Source organism: Colossoma macropomum, unplaced genomic scaffold (assembly GCF_904425465.1).
Source record: "Colossoma macropomum unplaced genomic scaffold, Colossoma_macropomum, whole genome shotgun sequence".
Lineage (NCBI taxonomy): Eukaryota > Metazoa > Chordata > Actinopteri > Characiformes > Serrasalmidae > Colossoma > Colossoma macropomum.
Genome location: NW_023494790.1, coordinates 39,736,928 through 39,760,863, shown reverse-complemented (window position 1 = coordinate 39,760,863; position 23,936 = coordinate 39,736,928). Strand labels below are relative to the sequence as shown.

General features: G+C 41.1%; 1 protein-coding gene across 1 annotated transcript; it reads left to right on the top strand.

Annotated features, from left to right (window-relative positions):
• Nucleotides 1–202: 202 nt before the first annotated feature.
• rfng (RFNG O-fucosylpeptide 3-beta-N-acetylglucosaminyltransferase) lies at nt 203–21,076 on the top strand. The gene is made up of 9 exons (XM_036573373.1): nt 203–664; nt 3,949–4,470; nt 14,220–14,268; nt 15,307–15,409; nt 17,189–17,342; nt 17,861–17,946; nt 19,284–19,449; nt 19,558–19,643; nt 20,464–21,076. Exons 2-9 carry the CDS (start codon nt 4,045–4,047, stop codon nt 20,528–20,530), a joined length of 1,137 nt encoding a protein of 378 aa, XP_036429266.1. The 5' UTR covers nt 203–664; nt 3,949–4,044; the 3' UTR covers nt 20,531–21,076.
• The last annotated feature ends 2,860 nt before the right edge of the window (nt 21,077–23,936 follow it).

The following is a 23,936-nucleotide window of genomic DNA, read 5'->3' as shown; positions in this document are numbered from 1 at the left end:
GGTTCCCATCACCACCACTGAACAATTCTGACTCGGTACGTTTCTTTACAACAGAACATTTCACACCAAACCACTCTGTTTACATCTCAAACAATACATGAATTTCGAAAAATCGGCGGAGTTCCCCTTTTAATCGACACTCCTCTTCCTTTAACGCTGGAATTGGTGAGTCGCGTAACTTCGGGGAAGTACGGTAAAAGAGAAAAACGAGTGAAACAGGTTTAAAGTGCGCTTTTATCAGAACGCAGCGGTAAACCCGTGCAGGCTGGACTTGGCATCGGACACAGAAACAGAAAGAGAGGTCATTTAATGCGGTGGACAACGATGGATGGCTGGCAGATAATCAGTGGTGTCGCCGGTGACTTGTGTGTAGTATTTTAAGGGCGATTAGCGTCGGGCTGAAGCCAGCGCCGCTGCAGCAGCTGTGTGAGCGCTATATAAGACTGTGCTGCTCTGCTGTGCAACAATAACAGCACTAACAGTCGATACGGGTGTGTTTATTCTCTTAAGACGACCCGGAGAACCTGTAGTGTCTGTATTTCGTAGGATAGCGGTCCGCTTTCCCCTTCGAGCTTCATTTTCCGTTTATATGTGACAGAAGTGAGGATGAAGAAGAGAGAAGTGCTCGGAGAGACACACACCGCTCCTCATCTGCTGTGTTGTGGTGAGTTAAGGCACTTTAACCATCACCATCAGACCGAGCTGAAGCCATTTAGCTTCCTATTTCTACTCCAATTTCCCCGTTCCACCTTAAATGGTGCAGCAGTTCCGTTCTGTGTGTAATTCAGAATGAATTCGGAGCGTAACTGCGGCACCATTTAAGGTGGAACGGGGAAATTCGAACTCCAGCCTCGCCGCTATCGGTCGGTTCTGAATCGCTCTGAAAGTGTATGAAGTGGTTTAATCTCGTCTTTTTTAGCTGGAGAGACTTTGTTTTAGTCTCTTTTTGACCGGAACACAAAGTTAATGTCGTTTACAAGTAGCTACTGACGTTAGCTAGCCTAGCTCAGCTTTGTTTTGGGTCTGAGGTGCTAACAGCTGGTAGAGATGGACGATAACATCGATGGCATCGATAACATCGGCTTTCTTACCGATCCGATACCAAGTCATACCGAGGCTGGCGATTTCCACGATACCTGTACCGATACTGATAGTTTTACATATAAAATAGGTAGAATCATTGTGTGATCCAGCAAATAGTAATAATAGTAATAGTAATAATAATAATAATAATAATAATAAGTTTCTTGAAGGGTTCTTTAGAAATGGTAGTGGTTTGGTTTAGCACCGTGTGTTCTGTATAGAACCATTTTTTGTGTATAATGGTTATTTGTGTGGTGAAATGTTCTATATAGCACAAAAAATGAGTTTTTCTATAGTTACAATGTCAATAGAACCATTCTCAAGGTCGTGTAGAACCATATACAACACATTCTCCATCAATCTGAAGAACAATTTCAGTGTGTAAACACTTTGGCTGGACACTTGATTTAGTGCAGCTCAGTGTGTGAAATGGTGAATAAAAATAATTGCATTCGTAGTTTTTGATAGTATTTTTTAAATGTGGCCCTTCATTGTCTGTTCCAACTTTACAGATGTCAGAAAAATAAATATCGTGATGTATCGTGTGTCGCGAAAACTTCTTGAAGTATCGTGATATTACATTTTTGCAGTATCGCCCAGCTCTATTTGAAACCCTTCTTGATTACGGCTCTGCTAAATTTTAAGGTCTTACTATTTAAGGGTGGGAGATATGACTGAAGCATAACATCACGATACGTCAAGACATTTTAATGATAAATCATAATATTTAGTTTATCTAAGATGTAATGAGATTTAAGAGGTTGAAACAGACAAAATACTTCTAGTGCCACATATAAGAAGGGCTATAATAAAAATTACAAACATACAACTACAATGATTTTTATTCATTTTTTATGTTTTATAAGCTGCACTGCACTAGATCCAATTAAACAGGCCTAATTATGCTCACTCTGTAATCAAACATGCAGTTGGTCGGTGTTCTTTAAGCACTGATGATACCCATGATACGCTCAGAAAAGCGTATTGTGACATAATCTATCACGATAATGATAAAATATCATCATATTGCCCACCCCTATGTCACGGTGCTCAAAGACAATGTGCACAATATGTACACAAAATTTCAGTTAAATAAAACATTTGCAAAAATAAACTGTCTTGCAACATCACGCATTATTCTGTGTTCTAGAAGTTCTTATTACGCACTTAAAAAAGATGGTTCTTCAAGGGTTCTTTAGTAAAGAAAATGGTTCTGTATAGAACCATAAACACTTAAGGAGCCCTTTGCATGATTAAAGGGTCCCTCCATGGTGAAATGGTTCTTCAGATTGATGGAGAATGTTTTTTTACATGGTTCTATATAGAACATTTTTGATAAAGGTTCTCTATAGCACCAAAAAGCGTTATTCTATTGTTACAGCTTGACATCATAACAGTAGAGGAATCCTTTTTGTTGCTATATAGAACCATATACAACACATTCTCCAATAGGTCTGAAGAACCCTTTAATCATGCAAAGGGTTCCTTGAGTGTTCATGGTTGTATATAGAGTCATTTTCTTTATTAAAGAACCCCTGAAGAACCGTCATTTTTTAGAGTGTAGTATTAAATAAACTGACGTAAACAAACATAGGCTGCTTAATTGTAAAGAATAAAGAGTGTTTGGAAATATTTAATTAATTAATTACAGCTATTTTTGATACATAATCCTATACGCATATAATAAGTGGGCCTGGGGGGGGGGATAAGAGGGTATGGGTCCTTTCTAGCTGTCTGCTGGAAGCTGGAGCTAAAGCAGTTGATTTAGAAGAAGGTTATGATTAACTGCAGGCTGACGTTTCAGCTTCCAGTCTCCACATCTGTTACCGGTTGAGGTATCATTGCTGCTCTGAAAATAGAAGACAGGAAATTGCTCACATTGATGGCACAGACTCGTCCTAGAGTTGACCAGGACAGCTGAGAAATGATTGCCAATGCCAGACCAAACTCATGTAGCGTTTATAAAAATAATTCCAAGAATTATAAACAGTAACGTTCACACAGAGACGGTGTCAGATAATCCGAAAAAACGCTGCGGATTTTGTCTCTGCTAACCTTTATTGTTTCAGGGAGGGAGGACATATTCACGGTACGTGATATGCATCAGTGTCATGTTTTATACTTGTATTATGTTTTTCAAATACAGAATGCAGTGCAAATGGTGGAAAAAAGCAGTAATGCCTTTGAAAAGCTATGATGAACTGTGAGGGGTTAAAGGTCAAAAATAAGCGATTTAAGAAGAAAACACAAGGAAAAGTAATCTGTAAAAAAAAAATTATTTAAATAAGATAACGGCATAATGGCCCGGTGTCCAGCCATTTGTTTCTAGAGGTGGGCGATATAACAATATATCATGTATGTATTTCGTTTTTCATACCATCATATGCTCAGAAAAGCATATTGTGATGTAATTTATTACGATAACAGTACATAATCATAGAGGTGGGCGATATGGCAGAAATATGGCAATACCTTTCATGATATGTCACAATATTTTTTCAGACATCTGCTGTGTCTGATCCACTCGTACCAGCACAACACACACTAACACACCACCACCACGTCAGTGTTACTGCAGTGCTGAGAATGACCCACCACCCAAATAGAACCTGCTCTGTGAGGGTCCATGGGGGTCCTGACCACTGAAGAACAGGGTAAAAGGGGGCTAACAAAGTATCAGAGAAACAGATGGACTACAGTCTGTAACTGTAGAACTACAAAGTGCACCTATATAGTAAGTGGAGCTGATAAACTGGACAATGAGCGTAGAAACAAGGAGGTGGTCATAATGTTATGCCTGACCGGTGTATGTTGTCATGTTGCCCAGCCCTACTAATCATTATTTCACTTTGTCTCTTGGATCAGGGTCCAGTTTGCTGCACTAAAGATGGGCACTGGAGAGCAGAGGTGGCCGAGCCCAGGCGGCTGAGCTGAGCTGAGCTGGCGCTGAGCACAGGAAGAATGCATTTGTCTTCCGTTGGCATCAGCAAATGCTGCTTCCTGGTCTCCTTGGCCCTCTGTGCCCTGCTGCTGCTGCTAATCTCCACCCTGCAGACACCACAGCGCCAGGGGGAGCCCCCCCAGCCTCGGCCCCGTGCCAGGCCCACCAGAGCCGGGAGGGGGCACGAACCCCACAGCGCCCGCAACGCCACCGGGAAGAACAGTGCCGGTAATACCAAGGATTCCAGCGTCACCCGGCCGCACCCTCCTGGGGCTGGACCCCAGAGGCCGGATGGGGACGCGCCTCATGCCAGCTCCCCTGGCTCTCGGTCCAGGGAGCCTCTGGAGCTGAAGGACATATTTATCGCCATTAAGACCACTAGGAAGTATCACAAGTCACGGCTGCAGTTGCTTTTTCAGACTTGGGTGTCGGAAGCCAAGGAACAGGTAGGGGGGAGGGCCTCGGGACACTCGTCATTCCATCACGTCAACACCTTCAGCGAGCACTTCTGGCATGGTAGAGCTAGACTGCTGGTGCCGTGGAGCTCCTGTACATGCAGGCTTCAAATTAAAGGTGCCAAGGAGGGTTCTGTGGGGCGAAGAACCACCTTTGGTTCCCTTTCAGTGCTAATAACGTGCAAACAAAGTTTAAAGAATAGATTGCAAAGGTTCTGCAATGGAATGCAAAAGTTAGGGCACCCCTGGTCAAATTATGTGTGTTGTTGAAGTTAACGTCCTCTACAGAAAACACACTTCTGCACATTTACTGCTCATTACAATTACTGCTCATTACAAATACTGTTTATTTTCTGAATTTCACATACAAATAAATAAATAGATACAAACATATAAATACAAAGAAATAGAAATTGTGCACTAAAACTTGCAGAAAAAAATGCCATATTTAAGTGAGTTCTTTGTGGGGCGGGTATGTAAACTTATTTTCTCTTAGAATATTTACCAAAACATGTGATTTGATGTTCAGCATTTTTTATATGACTTTATAACCAGTTAAAGGTTTTTCCAAGAACCGTACATCTGAGCCAAAAACTAATTAGGAAAATTTGTGCCACAAAGAGTATCTGAATGGTTCCGTAAAAGAGCCGTGTTTGAAAAGCAGTTGGTGTGGTGGGGTCCACTGATGTCTCTCTGGATTAAAAAGTCCAAACCCCAGCTCTGTGTGCTGTTATGGAGGCAGCAGAGCACAAATGATGGCAAAGTTTTTTGGTTTATAGAAGATTTAGTGGGGTCTTAAAAGAAGATGCCTGCCGAAATCCGTACATATCAGCCTTTTGATTTTGCTGTGGTGAGCAAGAAGTTTTTACCAAAAAAAGGCAGAGAGTGCAGAGAGTTTTATTTGCATTGTTGTGGAACTAAATCATTTCCCAGCTTGTATTTTAGTCTCAGAATCCAGAATTGAAATGTTAAAATCACTACAGTTTCTCCAGGAGCACTGCAGCTGGGGTTTGTAGGGTCATGGAATTGTAATTGCTGATTAATTGTCATATCAGTAATTGCGATTAATGATTTAATTGTCTTCTTTTTCATTATTTGCATCCATTGAAATACAAGCCAGAAGTGGCCAAATTGGCTTATTAGTCATTTACGGTATTTGGCAGACACTCTTATCTAGAGCGACTTATAATCTGATCATTTTACACAGGTAGGTGAAGGCAGTGTTAGGAGTCTTGCCCAAGGACTCTTATAGTGTAGGGGGCTTAAACAGATCACTGCTTGGTGGGTAACATTGGTACTATTGGATTGGTACTAGAGGTGGGCGATACACTAAAATGTCCCATCATGATACTTCAGGAATCTTTGTGTCACAATATTTATGTTTTCTGACGTCTCATAAGTTAACAGACAAAATTAGCCAACATTTTAAAAACACCAAAAAACTATAAATCCATTTATTTGTATTCAGAGTTTCACAGACTGCTGCAGTAAACCCAGTTAAACAAGAACCCTTTCATGATGCAAAGAACCCTTTATTCATGCAAAGAGTTCTTTGAGTGTTCATTTTTGTTACTAAAGAACCCTTGAAGCACCATCTTTTTTAGAAATCAATAGTAAGATGAGCATCTTCCATATGCATAAATGCAGATTTGTGAGCGTGCAGAACCTTTTTATAGGTTTAAAGAACCTTTATGTTGGGGATGAGCAGTATGGCAAAAAATAAACATCACGATGCTTCAGGATGTTTTCGCGAAACACGAGTCACAATATTTAGTTTTTCTGAGGTCTGATAAGTTGGAACAGACCAAAAGTACATTCTTAAAAAATACGGTTCTTCAGAAGTTCTTTAGTAAAGACTGTGGTTCTATATAGAACCATGAACACTGAAAGAACAATGCGCATGCTTAATTGATTCTTTGCATGGTGAAATGGTTCTTCAGATTGATGGAGAATGTGTTGTATATGGTTCTATATAGAACCTTTTTGAACACGGTTCTATATAGAACGAAAAGCTTGTTACATTAGAAGAGCCCTTTATTGGTGCTATATAGAACCCTTTTTTAAAAAGATTCTTATACAACACATTCTCCATCAATCTGAAGAACGATTTCACCCTGCAGAGAACCATTTCATCATGCAAAGGGTCTTTGAGCGTTCTATATAGAACCATTTTCTTTATTAAAGCCCTGAAGAACCTTCTTTCTCAAGACTGTAGATGTGCGAGTGTGAAGAACCTTTAAATGTTAAATGTTTTAAAGTTAAATGAAGCTTTGCATAAGGGAAAGGAACCATTTATTGGAAGGTACCTTAAGGAACCAGAAGTGGCTTTGAGCAAAGAACCATCTTTAAGACCGCAGGCTAGTCCACATTCCATTTCCATGAGCTGTAAGGAACCGCGTAGGAGCAAAGCTGATGTCGTTTGGTGGCCAGATCTTTCATTTTCTTTCCCTTTTTCATCCACGCATTCCTCCTCCTCCTCGTTCCTCTCCTGGGCATGCAGACCACACGCGAGGAAGACGGTGTCGCTCATTTGAGACTGGTTCTAGCATGCGGTTCTTGCGCGGGATTAGCAGGCAGCTGCCAAGCTCAGGCAGGGTGACCGAACACAGCAGGTTTTCAGAGGTGTAAATGGGTGACGGCAGCCTGCGAAGGCCAGTTGAGGGGGAGGAGAGGCAGCTTTTTGGCTGCATGCCTTGGTGTTGGTGGGTAGAGGGGATGTTTGGTTCCCCCCTCAGTGGAGGAAGTTCCTCAGCAACCTGAGACCTGGAGACACATGTAGAAACCGCTGTGTGTTTGCTTCCGCTCAAGAACACTCGCTGAAGCTGAGGCACCAGAAGGGTGGCAGGCAGCCCCCCAAATCGAGGCCGTTTTTTGGGGAGAGGTTTGGCTCTCGGGGTTTTACTCAGGTTAGCTGAGAAATGATTGGACATGTAGTTGGATACTTTATTGCTCTGTGTTGCGCTTAACACTCAAGCTTTTGGAGTACTAGACGTGTTTCTGCAGTGTTTGTATCTCGGGCGCGTTCTGTCTTTTATGTAAGTGGCAAACATTGAGTAACAGTTTCAGCCTCAGGCAGTCCTGTTTTATAACACCAGATTTTGGGCTCCTGTCAAGCTCAAAGCAATTAATCAGAGACAAATGTAGTGCTGGACTGCAGGAGAGCAATATGGGAAAAATATAATATCACAATTCTCATGATACAGGATGTGTATCACAATATTTAGGCACAGACACGATGCACTAGTGGTGCAACATTTAAAAACTGCCATTAAAACTTTCAAAACTGTCCATACAATGACAATTATTTAACATTTCACACACTGCTGCACTAAAACCAGTTAAACAGGACTAACGATGTTCTCATTGTTATAGTGATGATAATAATAATAATAATAATAATAATAATAATAATAGTAGACAGGTGATATTTTACACTACACACCTAAAAATTATGGTTCTTCAAGGGTTCTTTTGCAAGAAAAAAACATATGTACGTATGTATATCTAATCATATATATATATATATGATTAGAGTTCTTTGCATCATGAAAGTGTTCTTGAGATTGATGGACAGTGTGTTTTATCGGGTTCTATATGGCACCAAAAAGGGTTCTTCTACGGTTACTAGCCTAACAATAGCAGAATCTTTTTTGGTGCTGTATAGAACCATTTTCAGCATGCAAAGAGTTCTTTGACTGTTCATGGTTCTGTATAGAACTGTTTTCTTTACTCAAGGTCCCTTGAAGAACCATGTTTTTTTAAGAGTGTAGATACCAGGTTTTGCTCTGATAGTGATGATATGTGGGCAGTGTTGGAAGTGGGATAAATAAACACCATGCCAACATCTACAGTACGTTCTCCATCAATCTGAAGAACCCTTTCACAATGCACAAAGTTCTTTAAGTGTTCATGGTTCTATATAGAACCATTTTCTTTACTAAAGAACCCTTGAAGTTCTTTTAAGTACTGACGTTGTCCACGACATGCTCAGAAATGTGTGTTGTGCATCATGTAGGGCTGAAAGATCACAGAGGAAATCACAGTTTGAAAGAGAGCAGTGTTCAAATCTCAAGTGGTGCGATTTTAATTATCAACATGTTTTCTTAAGTTTTAAGTGGGAAATCTAACCAAATAACAAGAACTGCTTGTAGACACATCGGAAACAACAAAACACTAATATGCTGTGACATCACAGCCACCAGGAACTGGCAGTAACTGGCAGTGTTCATGCCTCGAGCCTGAAAAGGTGGATTTTGTGATCTTCTTGGCTAAAAATAACAGGACTGGACCTTAATTTATTTAGAATAAGGTCTCACTTTATTTGGATTGTCGACTATAGTCCCCTATAGATGATCTACAGATGTTGAAATTGTTAACAGACTATCTGTTGAAACTTGATTCTAAACGGTGGTGGAGTTGGGGTTAGGATTTGGACCGGGGTTAGGGCTAGGACCAGAGCGAGGGTTGGGTTTAGGTTTTGGGTTGAGTTTAAGGTTAGGGTTAGGATTAGAGCCATGTTTATTTAGTTTAATGTAACTTGAAACTAAATTAAGTATCTACAAAGCATCTAAAGTGGACTGTCCAAATAAAGTGTTACCAAAAAATTAATCACAGTTAAATCACAGTGATGACATTGGTCCCGAAAATCACAATTAGATGTTTTCCCCAAATCTTTCAGCCTAAGCATCATGGTAATGATAAAATATCATCATATTGCTGTGCATATGTTTATGATTTTTCACACCAACGTTGTGATTGTGATTTAAATTGTGATTATTTTCAGTAAATTAAGGCTCTTTTTTGGCCAAGAAGACCAACATATCCACTTTTTTGTAATGTAGTGTTTAAGGCCGGTTAGTCGTGGTTGTGTTGTCATGTATGCATTATGTGAGTGTTTAATTGCTTCTGATTTGCCTGAACTCTTACAGGCAGTTCACAAGCTCTGTGTTATTAGATTAATGAAAAGTCATCATCATATATTCTTCTGTTTGTTGTTAATATTAATGACCGTCTACGTACCTACATTGTTAACTACATTGTGAGTAATTAGGTTTTGCGCTTCCACTGTTGCCTTAATTATTCACTGTGTCAGGGGTTGGCAACATGCCGCATGCGGCCTTCTTACTGTCCTGTTGTGGCTCCACAGCTGAATCAGATTAGTAGGTAAAAATAAAATAATCCTCCTTTACAGTAAAATAAAGCTCTGCTGATCGTTCAACACAGTTTAACAATAAATGGTCTTAAACTCTGGAGTTAATGTAGAACTGCTGATTCACCCTTTAACCCTGAAGATCAGCGCAGACTGCTGGTCACCATAGCAACACAGACAACAATATCGCCTAGCTAGTAGCTAACGAAACGGCAAAGAGAGAGAGATTAAAGATGAACATCGATCATTTGGAGAGGAATGGACTCATTTGCATTCATAATCACTCCAGCTGGTTTCCGGATACGTTTAATCTGCAACAAGAAACTGAAACACTAAAAGGTCGCAAGGCTGAAGTCAGTTTCCTGGCGCCTCAGGCACCATTTAAGGTGGAACGGGAGAATTCGAACAAGAAGCTGGCGAAGCGAGTTCAGCCTCGTAAAAAGACGAACGTTGAGAGACATTTTACAAGAAACTGTTCTACCTTCGTGGAAAAGTTTCCTGCCGGAGATGTGAGAAAAGCAGCTATAGCTGAGCTAAAGCTTAAAGCAGAGCAAAGTAAGTCTGTGTTTTCGTTTATATTTTTTAGTCTATACTAGAACATCAGCTCATACTCAGACATATTCACAGCCAAGATGGTAAAATGGACATAAAATGTTGTGGCTTTCATAGTAGTTTGACTGTTGTTGAAAGGATTAAATGGCTCTTTATATGGTAACTACATACATACTGTAGCAACCCAAATGTTACGAAGAGCCACAGCTCTTCATTGTGAGGGCAAATCAGGGACGGAAAAGAGCCACAGATGTTCTGAAAGAGGCTTTTGTTCTTGTGGCAGCTTTTTTTTTCCACGAGGTAGAATAAAATCACTCAGTGGGGAACAAGAGTGCGTCCGCAGGCCTGGCAGCCCAAGTGTGGAAAAAGATCCATGGTTCTCTTCGTTCTGTAATTGCACCAGTAAAAGAAGCACAATAGTGCTGCACGGTGACACATTCCTATAGAATCTAGACTTTCGTCCGCATGGATAGATACACTATAGTCCAAAAATATCCAGACAGTCCGTCTGATGAGTGAATTCAGCTACTTTAAGGCATCCACTGCAGACACAGCTTCTATAGTCTCCATAGAAAAGCACTGACCAATAGAATGGGCTGTTCTCTAGCAGCTGCGTATGAGGTCTCCATGCCCAGTGCCAGGCATGGGCTAGAGAGGTCTAAAGCCCCCCAGCATTGGGCTGTGGAGCAGTGGAACTGTGTTCTCTGGAGTGATGGAGCTCCATCCAATACCTTTAGGATGAGTTGGAGTGATCCAGAACTGACCATCCAGCATCAGTACCTGACCTCACTAATGCTCAATCAAATCCTCACAGCAATGTTCAACATCTAGAGCCTTTCCAGAAGAGTAGAGGCTGTTACTGCAGCACAGACTCACTATTAACACCTTCACTGGAGGGTCGACAGGAAACACTGGAGTCGACAGTCTTCTGGCCATATAACGTATTTCGTAAGATAACACTGTAGATCTCTTGTTTTCAGTGGTGATGTTTGGATTGCTTAATGCCCCCTAAACGTCCTACACTTGCCAGAAACATTGCAAAAGCACTCGGCTGACGTAAAACAATCTGGTCCTGATGTTTCTGGTCCTCACGCAGCTGGAACTGAGCTGAGGAGCTCTGCCTGGCTGGCGTCTCCTTTGGAACGGCTGGGTTGGGCTCCGCGTGCCTGTGGTTTGGCCAGCAGCGTGCCAGGCAGGGATGGTTTAGCGGTGGACGGACGCTGTCCATTCATTGAGCAGAGGTACAGAGGCAGGAGAACGTCCAGTGTTCCAAAGAGGCCGATACTGTTTATGTAGTCCAAACCCAAAGTAAGCAAATCTGACATTTTGGTCTCATTTATTGGGGGTTGGGTTCGGAGCCTCTTTCCATCTGTGTGTCTCTTTGTATGAGCTGGGAGAGGGTGATTAGCACTTTGTAGGGATGCGCTGATATGGGAATTCCCAGCCGATGCCAGTAAACAATATTTTTCAAATACAAACAGTGCCGTGAAAAAGTGTTTCCACATTTCCTCTCTTTTTTGCATGTTTGTCACACTGAATGGTTTCAGATCCCCATACAAAATGTAGTACACGACAAAGAACATGTGGAAACACAAAAATGGTCATTTCATTTATTGGAGGAATTTTATTGCAGTACCAATCTCACCCATGTGAAGTATTTTTACAGTTAAATAGTTAGAACTGGCAAACAGCAGCAACCAAACGCTTCCTCTAACTGGAGATCAGTCTTTCACATCGCCATGGAGGAATTCTGGCCCCTCTTCTTTGCCGAATTGCTTCAATTCAGCCACTTTGGAGAACGTTTGAGCATGACCCACCAGTTTAAGGTCTTGCCACAGCATCTAAACTCCAAAACCTTTTGTTTTTCCTTTTGAGCCATTCAGAGGTGGATGTGCTTTAGTGCTTTGGACTGTTGTCTTGCTGCAGAACCCAACCGCACTTGCGCTTCGGATCACAGACTGATGTCTGGACATTCTCCAGCAGGATTTTCCCGATAGAGAGCGGAATTCGTGGTTCTGCAAGTCACCCAGCATCCCCACAGTGTCACACTACCACCACCATGTTTCACTCCTGGTATGATGTTCTTATTGTGGAATTCTGTGCTAGTTTTACACCAGATGTAACAGGACCCGTCTTCCAAAAAGCAACTAGCGACTTATCAGAACACAGAACCTTATTCCAAAACACTTGGGATTGGCAGAGTGTTTTTTTGGCAAATATGAGATGAGCTTGGTTCTCTTGGTCAGCAGTGGATACAAATTTCCTCGGTCTCTTTCTAATGGTGGAATCCTGAATCCCGACTGAGGCCTGCAGTTCCTTAGATGTTTGTCTGGGTTCTTTTTTGACTTTCTGGATGAGTCATTGCTGCGCTCTTAGAGGAATTTTGGTAGGCCGGCCACTTCTTGAAAGATTTACCACTGTTCCAAGTTTTCTCCGATTGGAGATGAAGCCTCTCACTGTGGTTTGCTGAAGTCTCAGAGCCTCCGAAAAGGTTTCGTAACCCTTTCCAGACCGTTATGTTTCAATAACTTTGTATTTCTCTCATCTGTTCTGGAATTTCTTTTGATCATAGAATAATGTGCTGCTTGTTGAGACCTTTCAGCCTATTTCACATTGCTGGAAACATTTAGGCAATGTTTAGATTCAGCAGGGCTGGTAGCAATGAAGCCTGGGTGTGTTTAGTTTATTTGGTTACCAAATTTGGTGAATAGTGTGATTGATTAACTAAGGGGTCAGTGACTTCTTCACACAGGGTCAGCTGATGTTGGATAACCTTTTTCCTGCAAAAAATGAAATAATCGTTTACAAGCTATATTGACTCACATGCTCATCTTATGTTTTTGTTCTATTAAATTTTGAAGAAACAATTAAGTGTGACACATGCAAGAATGGAAGAAGTCGGGATGGGGCCGAATACTTTTTCATGGTGCTGTATCTGTCGATGCTGAAACAAATACACACCTAATAAAATTAGTGACAAACGTAAATATTTTCCTCGCTGTAGAAGGTTAAAGGTGCAGTAAAATAAACGTCGCTTAAATATTCTGATCTTCTGAAGTTCAGTAGATACTTCAAACCAGTCAAATGTAATCGTCAGTATAATTAAATATTTTTTACCAATTATCTGCCAATACCAGTATGATTGGAATTACATGCATCTCTACACATTTATGGCCTGACTGGTGTTTCATTTCTCTAATAAAATCTGCTAATTTAAAGCTGCAGTGTGAGTTTTTGGGGATTTGGAGACCTCACTGATGAAAATGTGTAACTGCATGCATAACATTCTGTAGCATGGGTTGTGCTTCTTCCCCGAGTGGATGAATCTGAAGATTGAAAGAGAACTCAGTCTAAACATGGTGAAGGAGCGTCTTCTGAGGATGTGAGTGAATTATCTACTATTATCACATCTTCATCGGTATGATGTTGACTTTGGGATTGTTTGAAATATCAAGCAGAACCTTCTTTTAGAGTCTGTGTGTGACGTTAATACGTAAAAAGACGTATGACGTGGTGTGAAAAACTTGACGGCTCTGACTTTTAAATGATTATTTCAGGCTTTACAGGGCGACTCAGCAGCAGCACCATATGTTATTCCAAAAAAATCACTTTTAGAAATGATGCTGTTTCTGAACAAAAACCAAACAGCTACTTATCTGAGTTGATAAAATTTGACACTTAAGAACTGGCAGTCGTAACATATCAAAAAACTGTTTTTGATCAATTATATCAGCCACTGTTATGCTATATACCCCTCTAGCCCATGCTTGGCATTGAGCATGGAGACCATAGGCTCATGTGCAGCTGCTCCACAGCGTCTCATTCTATTGGTCAGTGCTTTTCAGTGGAGATTATACAAGCTGTCTAAAGCACTGTTTGAACTATTGGATCCTGTTGAATTGTTCTGAACCATATAAAATGATGTCAGTATCCAGCAAGCCTTCACACCTCTGTCGTTTCACTGTGCCTCTCTCCCTGTAGCTCCAACACTGGAGTCACTGTGCTCCAGTTGGAACACTAACCCCTTTGTTTCTTGCAGACGTTTATCTTCACTGATGGCGAGGATGCGGAGCTGAAGAAGAAAGCAGGTAATACAGCACATAAAGCCCAGATACAGATTTGCAGCTGCTTTCAGATTTGGCCCAACGTACTTGGTCAAAGGCCCAAACCCATTTCTTTCATTTTTTTTGAGTGTCTCTTTGCCCCTTGAAACTGAGTTACAGGGTAGTGGTTGAAATCTTCCCTCTGAAATGGGACCCTCAAATAAAAAGAGCATCACTTCATTAACAGCTACCAGCGCTGCTCTGTAGGCGACCCTGCCAGTCTGCAGTGACAGCAGAGGAGGGTAAAGTTCAGCTCCTCACTGCTGGGCTTTAGTTACATTTAGGGCTTCATATGACTTCAAAGAGGGGGGCAATTATTTATTATCACCCACCCCTAATTCTTCAGTGATATGAAGTTGAAGTCAGATATTCACCAGATTCTTGTTAGAATTTTCCTGTTCCACCTTAAATGGAGCACCAGTTCTGATGCCTGAGGCGCCAGAATGTAACTGCTGCACCATTTAAGGTGGAACAGGAAATTTAGCTACTGAGACGTCAGCACTACTAGAGATTTGTTATGCTTGTTATGAAAAAAAGGGCCAAAATACACTGAAACGGCATTAAACTAAGATAATACAGTGGTTATTGTAATTTTTAACAGAGAAAATTCTCACATTTGTGTGTTTCTTTGGTCTCTTGTTCAGCTATTTCGCCGTTTTATTTTTATCTCAAAACACTCTGTTTGGGGTCTCTGAAAAACCTCCGTTCTAACACTTCACCCTCCCCCTCTATCTCAACAAGAATCGGGCCACCCTGCCCCTAGACATGAACACACAAAACAGAGGAGTAGGGCTGAGTGGTAGGGGTGAGGGGTGAAATGGGACTGGGCCTAAGACAGCCCCAAATCTGCATTCTCACTGCATAACACTGAAGGAATCTTCACGTTGATCCACACATCATCCGTCCAACCTTCATTTAATTTCAGCTTCCCATCCGTTTATGTGGTGAGGTCATAGTACGTAGTTCCTCGTCTCATCAGCGTGTCGTTTGTCTACTTTTTCTTTTTTTGTCCTCTCATCCAAGGTGCCAACATCATCAACACCAACTGTTCAGCTGCCCACACCCGTCAGGCCCTGTGCTGTAAGATGTCTGTGGAGTATGACAAGTTCATCGAGTCGCAGAAAAAGTTGAGTTTTGTCCTCCCTTTAGTGCGAGAGGCCCTTTTCTCAGTGAAAAGGACTACATATGTTAAGGCTGCATAATATGCAGTCTTCCATAAATAGGAAAGTGAGAAGCGTTAAATATATAAAATAGTTGAATAGCGTATCTCTGAATGGCTGCGCAGCAACTAAAGACTCTTCATTTTCTTTCTTTTTTTCTTCCTGTTTTGTAATTAAACAGAAGTTTAAAGGGGAGTTCCACTTCTTTCTGCTGAATTATACAGGGAGATTCACTCGAAAGAGGCCCCGAACATTCTGTTGTAACTCCCGTTAGGATGAAGCAATCTGAACCAAAAAATACACGACATACCTTGATGTATGTGTAATAGATTCCATTACATGCGATGCTGGAAGTGATCTCTGTTTTCTGTCAGACACATGAAGGGGTACGGGGGGTCTGCCCCCGGAAGCTGCAAACGGAGGTAAAACGTTGCGATGGCTGTCCGGCGCCCACCTCATCGCTCTGACGCAGGGGCATCCCGGCTTGTTCGAAGCTCCATATACTGAGGAGCTCATTGCATCTTGTTTTGTTCAGATTGATTCGTCCTAGAGAGAGTTAGTACAGAATATTCAGGGCCTCTTTCGAGTGAATCTCCCAGTATAATAATGTAAGATGTAAACAAAGTCGTTCAGAGTGGTTTGGTGTGAAATGACAGTCAGAATTGTTCCCAGTTGTGGTGACGGGATGTTTTATTTGTTTTAACCCAAAGCATAATACTTAACTCCAGTATGTGTGTTTTCAAAATCGAAAAACATGCAATGGTCAAAGCCAGAAAAACGCAATTACAAATACGAAGTGGCGTCCAGAGAATAGTGAACACAAAGACACAGGTTGAAACCGAAAGGCCAAAACACAATAACCGAAACCAAACAGAGAAAATGTACCTGAAAATACGAACAAAAGGGTCGAGATACACAATTAATCACACAGAAAAGGCTCGGTACGCTCTGAAAAACACAAACAGTGGTGAGAGCAAACAGTCTTTATAGAAGTCTGGGGAATGAGCAACAGGTGGGATAATCAATATTCAGATGAAGCCGATGTCTGAAGCAGTTTGTGGTTGGTGGATGGTGTCACATGATCTCCAAGAGGATTCTGGGAGTTGGAGTCTGTAGCTCTGCAGGGCCAGGATGTGGCGTCACAGAGATTTTACCCAAATCATAAAATGTGTCCATAAAGGAAAAGCTTCTCTCATACATATCCCATAAATCTGCATTGAATCTTTTTAAAACTAGTGTTTTTATGAATGGGGTTTGATTATTAGCTGTTTAGTGTCACTGTCTGTTCATCACCTGATCCACAGTTAAAGAGATCCCAGTGATCAGTGTCTATGGGGGGCAGTCGTGGGCTGGATGTTAGGGAACCAGCTTAGCAACCAGAAGGTCACCGGTTTGATACCCTGAGCCGACAGTGTAGTGATAGTGTGTATGTGGTGTTTCACTGCATGGATGTTTTAGATTGTGGAGGTGAAATTTCTCCCTTGTGGGACTAATAAGGGTCACTTAATTTAATTTAATGTAATTTAAAAACCTTTCTGAACTAAGGACTGTATCGCTGTAGTAATGATTTCTACTGTGCTAATATCTGTAACGCCAGTACAGTGTTCATTTAAGTGTCTTGGTTTCTTGTTTGCCATTTTCTGAACTGTGTATATTGTCATATTGTTCACTGTATATGTCTATAACTTATTATTAATAAAACGACATTTCATCATCCTTTCTCCACTCTCTCCTCTATACTCTAGATGGTTCTGTCATGTGGATGACGATAATTACGTGATCCTCCCCAGTCTCCTGCAGCTGCTGTCCTCCTATTCCCATACGCAGGACGTGTACCTGGGCCGGCCCAGCCTGGACCACCCCATAGAGACCGCCGAGAGGGTTAAGAGCGATGGATCGGTGAGCTAGTGTCTTCTTTTCCCTTACACTTAACAAAAGCTAGTCATGCAGAGCAAATTTGACTCTGTTTTTATCAGTTTGTTCTACTTTTAAATGGTACCACGCTGTGCCCAGGAATTAGAAATTGCATCATTTTAAAAGGACACAGTGTCACTGATGCGCAGCAACACTCTTAAAAAGCACCAAAAGACACTTGGGTGCTAATAGCACCCCCTTGTGGAGAGTCTTCAGTCTGCTAAACACGAGTGAGTTACAAGACAGGTCTATGAGGTGTTTCGCATCTAAAACGAAAACTACAACATTCTGAAACGTAGGTTATCCAGAGTAGGAGTGGCTGAAGGTAGTGGTGGAGGGTTAATGTTTCTGGAATTGGGACGGAATTCTGTCAAAAAGTGGACCTGGTTCAGAATCAGTCCCACTTTTTAAAGTTTTTGAGCATTGGTGTGTGATTTGGTGTGTAGGTGTTGTCAGGATGAAGCCACGAATCTCTTAAATCTGTATGTCCATGTGTTTTTCAGGTGTCTGTCAAGTTCTGGTTCGCCACTGGAGGTGCCGGGTTCTGCATAAGTCGAGGCTTAGCGCTCAAGATGAGTCCGTGGGCGAGGTAAGACTTTCACTTCATTAACATCCTGGTTCACTGAATAATCAAATTTGCATTTATTTTTACCCCAAACAGAGTCAGTCGGCCAAAACGTATTTGGTGTCTGAGGTTTGCTGGAGCTATGAGGCCAGTATAAATACTGTTTAGCTACATTAGCCCCATAGCTCATAGTTAAACGACTCGTGTTGCATTTTAAGTGCTGTGAATCAAATACAGTGTTTACCCTATGAAAATATATTTATTAAAATATTGAATTCTACATCAGTGAGTGTGTTTACATACACTTAATAATCCAATCGTAATCGTATTTCTGCAGTTATCTGATTATTCAAATGGTCATGTAAACAGAACAGTCCGATTTAGAAATCTGATTAAGAAAAACAATAAAGAGGCTGGATTTTAGCTCAGTAATCAGATTTCTCAGTGCATGTAAACTCTTACTCTGATTTCTATCAAATTTCTCAGTCTGCGCATGCGCCAGAAAAGACGGTGGTACCAGCAGCGTTGCTGCGAGACACAACAAAACACTTTTGGAGCAACACTGAAACAAAACACGAAATATTTACAAAGTATTTAAATGTTCTTCATCTTCTAGATGATGTATGTTCATGTTTTCAGGAAAAGAGCTGCGATGTTAAAACCTGCTGCATGAAGTTTGAGTTTTACGTCACGTCTTCTTCTCTGAGTTTATTGGCTGATTGCAAAGCAGAAATCCGATTACTGTCTGACTCATGTAGACCTGGAGTTTCCCCATTGTCTGATTACTCAAGTGCATGTAAACACACTGTGTTACACATACTGACATACATTGACGTGGTTTTGACTGTCTTAAAAAAACTGTGCTGCATTTTTTTCTATCTGTAAAGAAAATCTATCTTATGGTGCAAAAACCACCATAAATAAAATTGTATGCAAAAGTTTTAACACCCTGGTCAGATTCCACATTTTTGTTGAGGTTCTAAGTGTTAATTAGTGATACACTAATACACATCCTCTACAGAGAACACAGTTAAAATATGGCATTTTTCTGCTAATTTTAGTACAAAATTTCTGTTTATTTAACATATTTTTTACATGTTGGAAAAATAGAACTGAAAATGTATAATGTGCCATAACATTTGTGCAACCCACAGCCCCCCCCCACCCCAATATGTTAAACTGTTTATTAAAATGTGCAGAAGTGTGTCTCTGTAGAGAACGTGTTCTTATTTTCAATTATAAAAATCAACAATAACATGTAATTTGGTCCAATCCTTTGCTTATGACTATCTTATTGTTTAAAACCTCTAGTGATGTTTGAGCAGCATTGCTTTCGAGTGACGTTCTGTTTGTTCTTCCAGTCTGGGGAACTTCATCACTACAGCGGAGAAAATCCGTCTCCCTGACGACTGCACGATCGGTTACATCATCGAGGCTTTACTGGAGGTTCCTCTGAAGCACACGCGGCTGTTCCACTCACACCTGGAGAACCTGCAGAGACTGCGCACTGACAGCGTTCTCAAACAGGTCCCTGCCACACTCGTCACATTCACGCGTCATATCAGGAGGCGGGCCTGAATGTGCGAGGGAGCTCATTTTAACTTCTGTGTGATCTGTTGTCCTCTCTCCCTGTAGGTGACCCTCAGCTACGGTGGCTTTGAGAACAGGAGGAACGTGGTCAGCATCGCAGGAGGTTTCTCTTTGGCTGAAGATCCTTCACGGTAATCATCAGAATCAGATTTAGTTCAGTCACAGTGTTTAAGGCTGCCACAATTACATGATTAAACTCGATAGATAAAATTTGTCATGGCTTGTTAAGATTTTGAATGACAGGCCTTTTTTGTCAATCTTTGATTACTTGATTGATCATTAAAATAACCCGTAGATTATTCTGGGTGACTGGTAGCTTAGTGATAGGAGAAGTGAGCCATCAACCAGAAGGATGCAGGTTCAAATCCCAAGAAGTGCAAGGCACTTAACCCCCAGGTGGCGCTGCTCTGCTGGCGACGCTGTGCTGCTCCCAGATTGGCCATAGTTAGGCAGCAGAATGACAAATTCCCCTTGTAGGATTAATAAAGTACAAAAATTTTGAATTTGATGCCAACAACATGTTCCAAAAAAGCTGGGGCAACAAAAGACTGATAAAGTTGTGTAATGCTAAAAAAAAACACCTGGTGGTTGATTGACAACAGGTCAGTAACATGATTGGGTATAAAGAGCATCTCAGAGAGGCGGAGTCTTTCAGAAGTAAAGATGAGGAGGGGTTCACCACTCTGTGAAGGACTGCACCATCAAATAGTGCAACAATTCAAGAAGAACGTTTCTCAATGTAAAACAGCAAAGAACTTCTGCTTTTCATCATCTACGGTACAGAATATCATTAAAAACATTGCTGAAAATGTTGAAGCTGTGACACTGTAACCATCCCGTCACCATCACCAATGAAAAATGTACATTACATTCATTTTGCTTGGCTGTGATCGTGAGATAGACACTGCTTTTGTCCCTACAGCTCATTTACTGAGTGTTTTTCATCTACAGGTTTAAGACGGTCCACTGCCTGCTTTACCCCAAGACTCACTGGTGTCCCCGCAACATTCACCACTGACCTCACCACCTGAAAGTCTACTCCACATTAAAGTGACACTTTTTTTTTAAAGTCTAATCTCTATCTGCTGGATCTGGAATGTACAGACCACTTGAAACTCACTTTCAGTCGCACTTGAATTTGGCATCAAATTCTCTCTAGTGAAATAGCGTTTGTTTTAATGGTTGACCAATTCGGTCTTGCAGCGTTCCAGAGTGAGTACATCTCACATGCAAAGTTCAGCTTTGGTCATTTGAAAATGTGAATCCAGTTCATAGCATTCCAAAGACGCCACTGCCACCATTATGGCAGACAACTTTAAATTACTTCGGCAGCACAGTGGCAGTTTGGCATGAGACGACAGAGCCATGACCCACCCAGCAAAGACAGTAACCGCCCACCTCCTTGTTTCTACACTCCCTGTCCACTTTATCAGCTCCACTGACCACATAGTTTCACTCTGTAGTTCTACAGTTACAGACTGTAGTCCATCTGTTTCTCTGCATACTTTGTCACCCTGTTCTTCAGTGGTCAGGACCCCCATGGACCCTCACAGAGCAGGTACTATTTGGGTGGTGAGTCATTCTCAGCACTGCAGTAACACTGATGTGGTGGTGGTGTGTTAGTGTGTGTTGCGCTGGTGTGAGTGGATCAGACACAGCAGTGCTGCTGGAGTTTTTAAACACTGTGTCCACTCACTGTCCACTCTATTAGACACTCCTACCTTGTCGGACCACCTTGTAGATGTAAAGTCAGAGACGATAGCTCATCTGCTGCTGCACAGTTTGTGTTGGTCATCCTCTAGTCCTTCATCAGTGGTCACAGGACGCTGCCCACAGGACGCTGTTGGCTGGATATTTTTGGTTGGTGGACTATTCTCAGTCCAGCAGTGACACTGAGGTGTTTAAACACTCCAGCAGCACTGCTGTGTCTGATCCACACCACCACCATGACAGTGTTACTGCAGTGCTGAGAATGACCATAGTGTAAGCCAGTGAGCAGATACTGAACTCTGAGTTGACCATATGCTGTAAAGACAGACAGCAGACAGAGATTAGGCTGAGATTAGGCTGGAGTAGTCCCTTAATGTCACGGTGGCCGTCAGCAGTGGCAGTTTACCGCTGTTGTGTTTTGTGCTTAATGTACAGATCTCTTTAAAGCTGTGGTACAGCTTCGTTTGTTTTTTTTAAACATTGCTTAGTAAGATGTTTGCTTATGATCCTAAAATGTGGTCTTAGGGTAATTTATACATTTTTTGTCCCAAAGCTTTTGGCCTGAGAGTTTTGAGACATACCAACAGATTGAGACACTTTAAATAAGAGCTGTGGAAGGAATGTGTTTCTTCTTCCAGATATTTCTGAAGGCAGCGATTCAGGGGGTGTTTAGTGGCTTTTATGTCACTGTTTTTATTCCTATTCTCCAGCTGAAGTCAGCAGATGAGGCTCAAGGCTGAATCGAGTCGCTCTCATAAGCATGTTAGTATTACTTCAGCCTGCATTTCAGTTTACTTTGGGATAAAGGATGTAGTGCAACACTACACAGCCTGCCAAAGTGATTTGGTGTCATGCCTGAACAGTTGCATCAGTTGTTGGGACACGAAATGCCATTTCACATGATTTCAAGGCCTTGGTTAAAGGGGAGTTCCACCCCTCTTTCAAAATTTCTGCATAATTGAATGGTTTTATTAAAAAATAAACTTATTAAACTATCTTTTTTCAGATTTTCTACTATTTTACCATCAACACTACATGTAAAAACCCAGAGGATGTGTGTAGGTTCGCTGGTGGTTCTGGATAGTAAATAAAATGTCTATATTTGTGTTGTACTCATGGTGACCCCTGGTTCCTATCACCACCACTGTAAAGACATCTGAACCATTTCACACCAAACCACTCTGAATCTCTCTGTTTACATCTCAAACATTGAGTTATACCGAAATTTTGTAAAAATGGTGGAATTCCCCTTCAGCAAAGACAGATTTCAGATGTGATGAATAAAGTCACAGTGTGGAGTCACAGGATTCAGCTGACTAATGAAAATACTGAACCAAAGTTGATCATTCAGCCTGTTTAAAGCAGGAAAGTTCTAGAGTGCTTAGAGTTACTCTGATTTATTGTGAACCATTTTACCCATCAAAGAAAGGCACTTCACCGGTTCGTCTTAACATGAAGGAACATTGCTGAAAGAGACAGTTCAGAAGTGATTCCTGCCAAAAAGTGTTTTTCTTTTTAATACAGATATATATACAAATATTGAGACTGCTGTGGAAGCCCAAACCCGCCAGGAAGAGTTCTGTTTCTGCAATAGTATGTCAACATTTTGACTTATTATCTCAAAATAATGACTTATTTTCTTGAAATACTGACTTAGTATCTCAAAAAAATGTGTTTTATTATATTTACTTGAAATCTTAACATCTTAAAGTACATATTTTCTCAAAATGTTGACTTAATGTTTTGAAATACTGACTTATTTTCTCATAATATTGAACATTAGTGTCTACAAATAACACATTTTTTAAAAATATTGATTTAATATCTGAAAATGATGACTTATTTTCTCAAGAAAGAAATAAGTCATTATTTTGAGATATTAAATCAGTATTTTCAAAAAATACATTTTTTCGAAATAACATTTTTATAAGTCATTAGCACAAGATATTGAGTCCAGTTAATTCCAGTCCTGTCTTAAAATATTGACTTAATATCTTGTGATAATGATTTATTTCCTCAAGACAATGAGGTCAAAATAATGAGTTTATTACATTTCAAGAAAGTAATTAATTAATAGATCAAAATGTTGCCATGCTGCTGTCAGAAATAGAGGCGCGGACATTTTCTGTCTCTTGTTTTTGAGAATGGGCTTCTATGGTCTGCAGTCCTGTCTTCTTGTTCATGCACAAACCTCTCACTGCAGGTCAGTGACTCACGTGAACGCACCAAAGTCAGGCTTGGAGTCAACAGTGACGACTCTGTAGTGTCTAAACGGTGAAGGAGCTTACGAACGCTAACATGCTGCCAAATTCTGCTGGTACTTTTTTGTCTGTCCTCTTTTTCCATGTGAATAAATAATTTACTTAATTGTGTCGTTTTATTCTTTGTTCAGTTTAATTGGGGAGAAAGTGTCAACACAGCCCTTTAATTAGTTAAATGTGTAAAGCTTGTATAGTCTCCATAGAAAAGCACTGACCAATAGAATGGGACACTCTGGAGCAGCTGCACATGATCCTAAGGTCTCCATGCCCAATGCCAAGTGTGGGCTAGAGGGTGTCTAAAGCCCCCCAGCATTGGGCTGTGGAGCAGTGGAACTGTGTTCTCTGGAGTGATGGAGCTCCATCCAATACCTTTGGGATGAGCTGGAGTGATCCAGAACTGACCATCCAACATCAGTACCTGACCTCACTAATGCTCAATCAAATCCTCACAGC

Excerpts from the sequence above, each read along its gene's own strand:
- rfng (XM_036573373.1), top strand. The coding sequence starts at position 4,045 with ATGCATTTGTCTTCCGTTGGCATCAGCAAATGCTGCTTCCTGGTCTCC. Across the intron at positions 17,343-17,860 it reads GGGTTAAGAGCGATGGATCG|GTGTCTGTCAAGTTCTGGTT; the intron begins GTGAGCTAGTGT and ends TGTGTTTTTCAG. Across the intron at positions 19,644-20,463 it reads TTGGCTGAAGATCCTTCACG|GTTTAAGACGGTCCACTGCC; the intron begins GTAATCATCAGA and ends TTTCATCTACAG.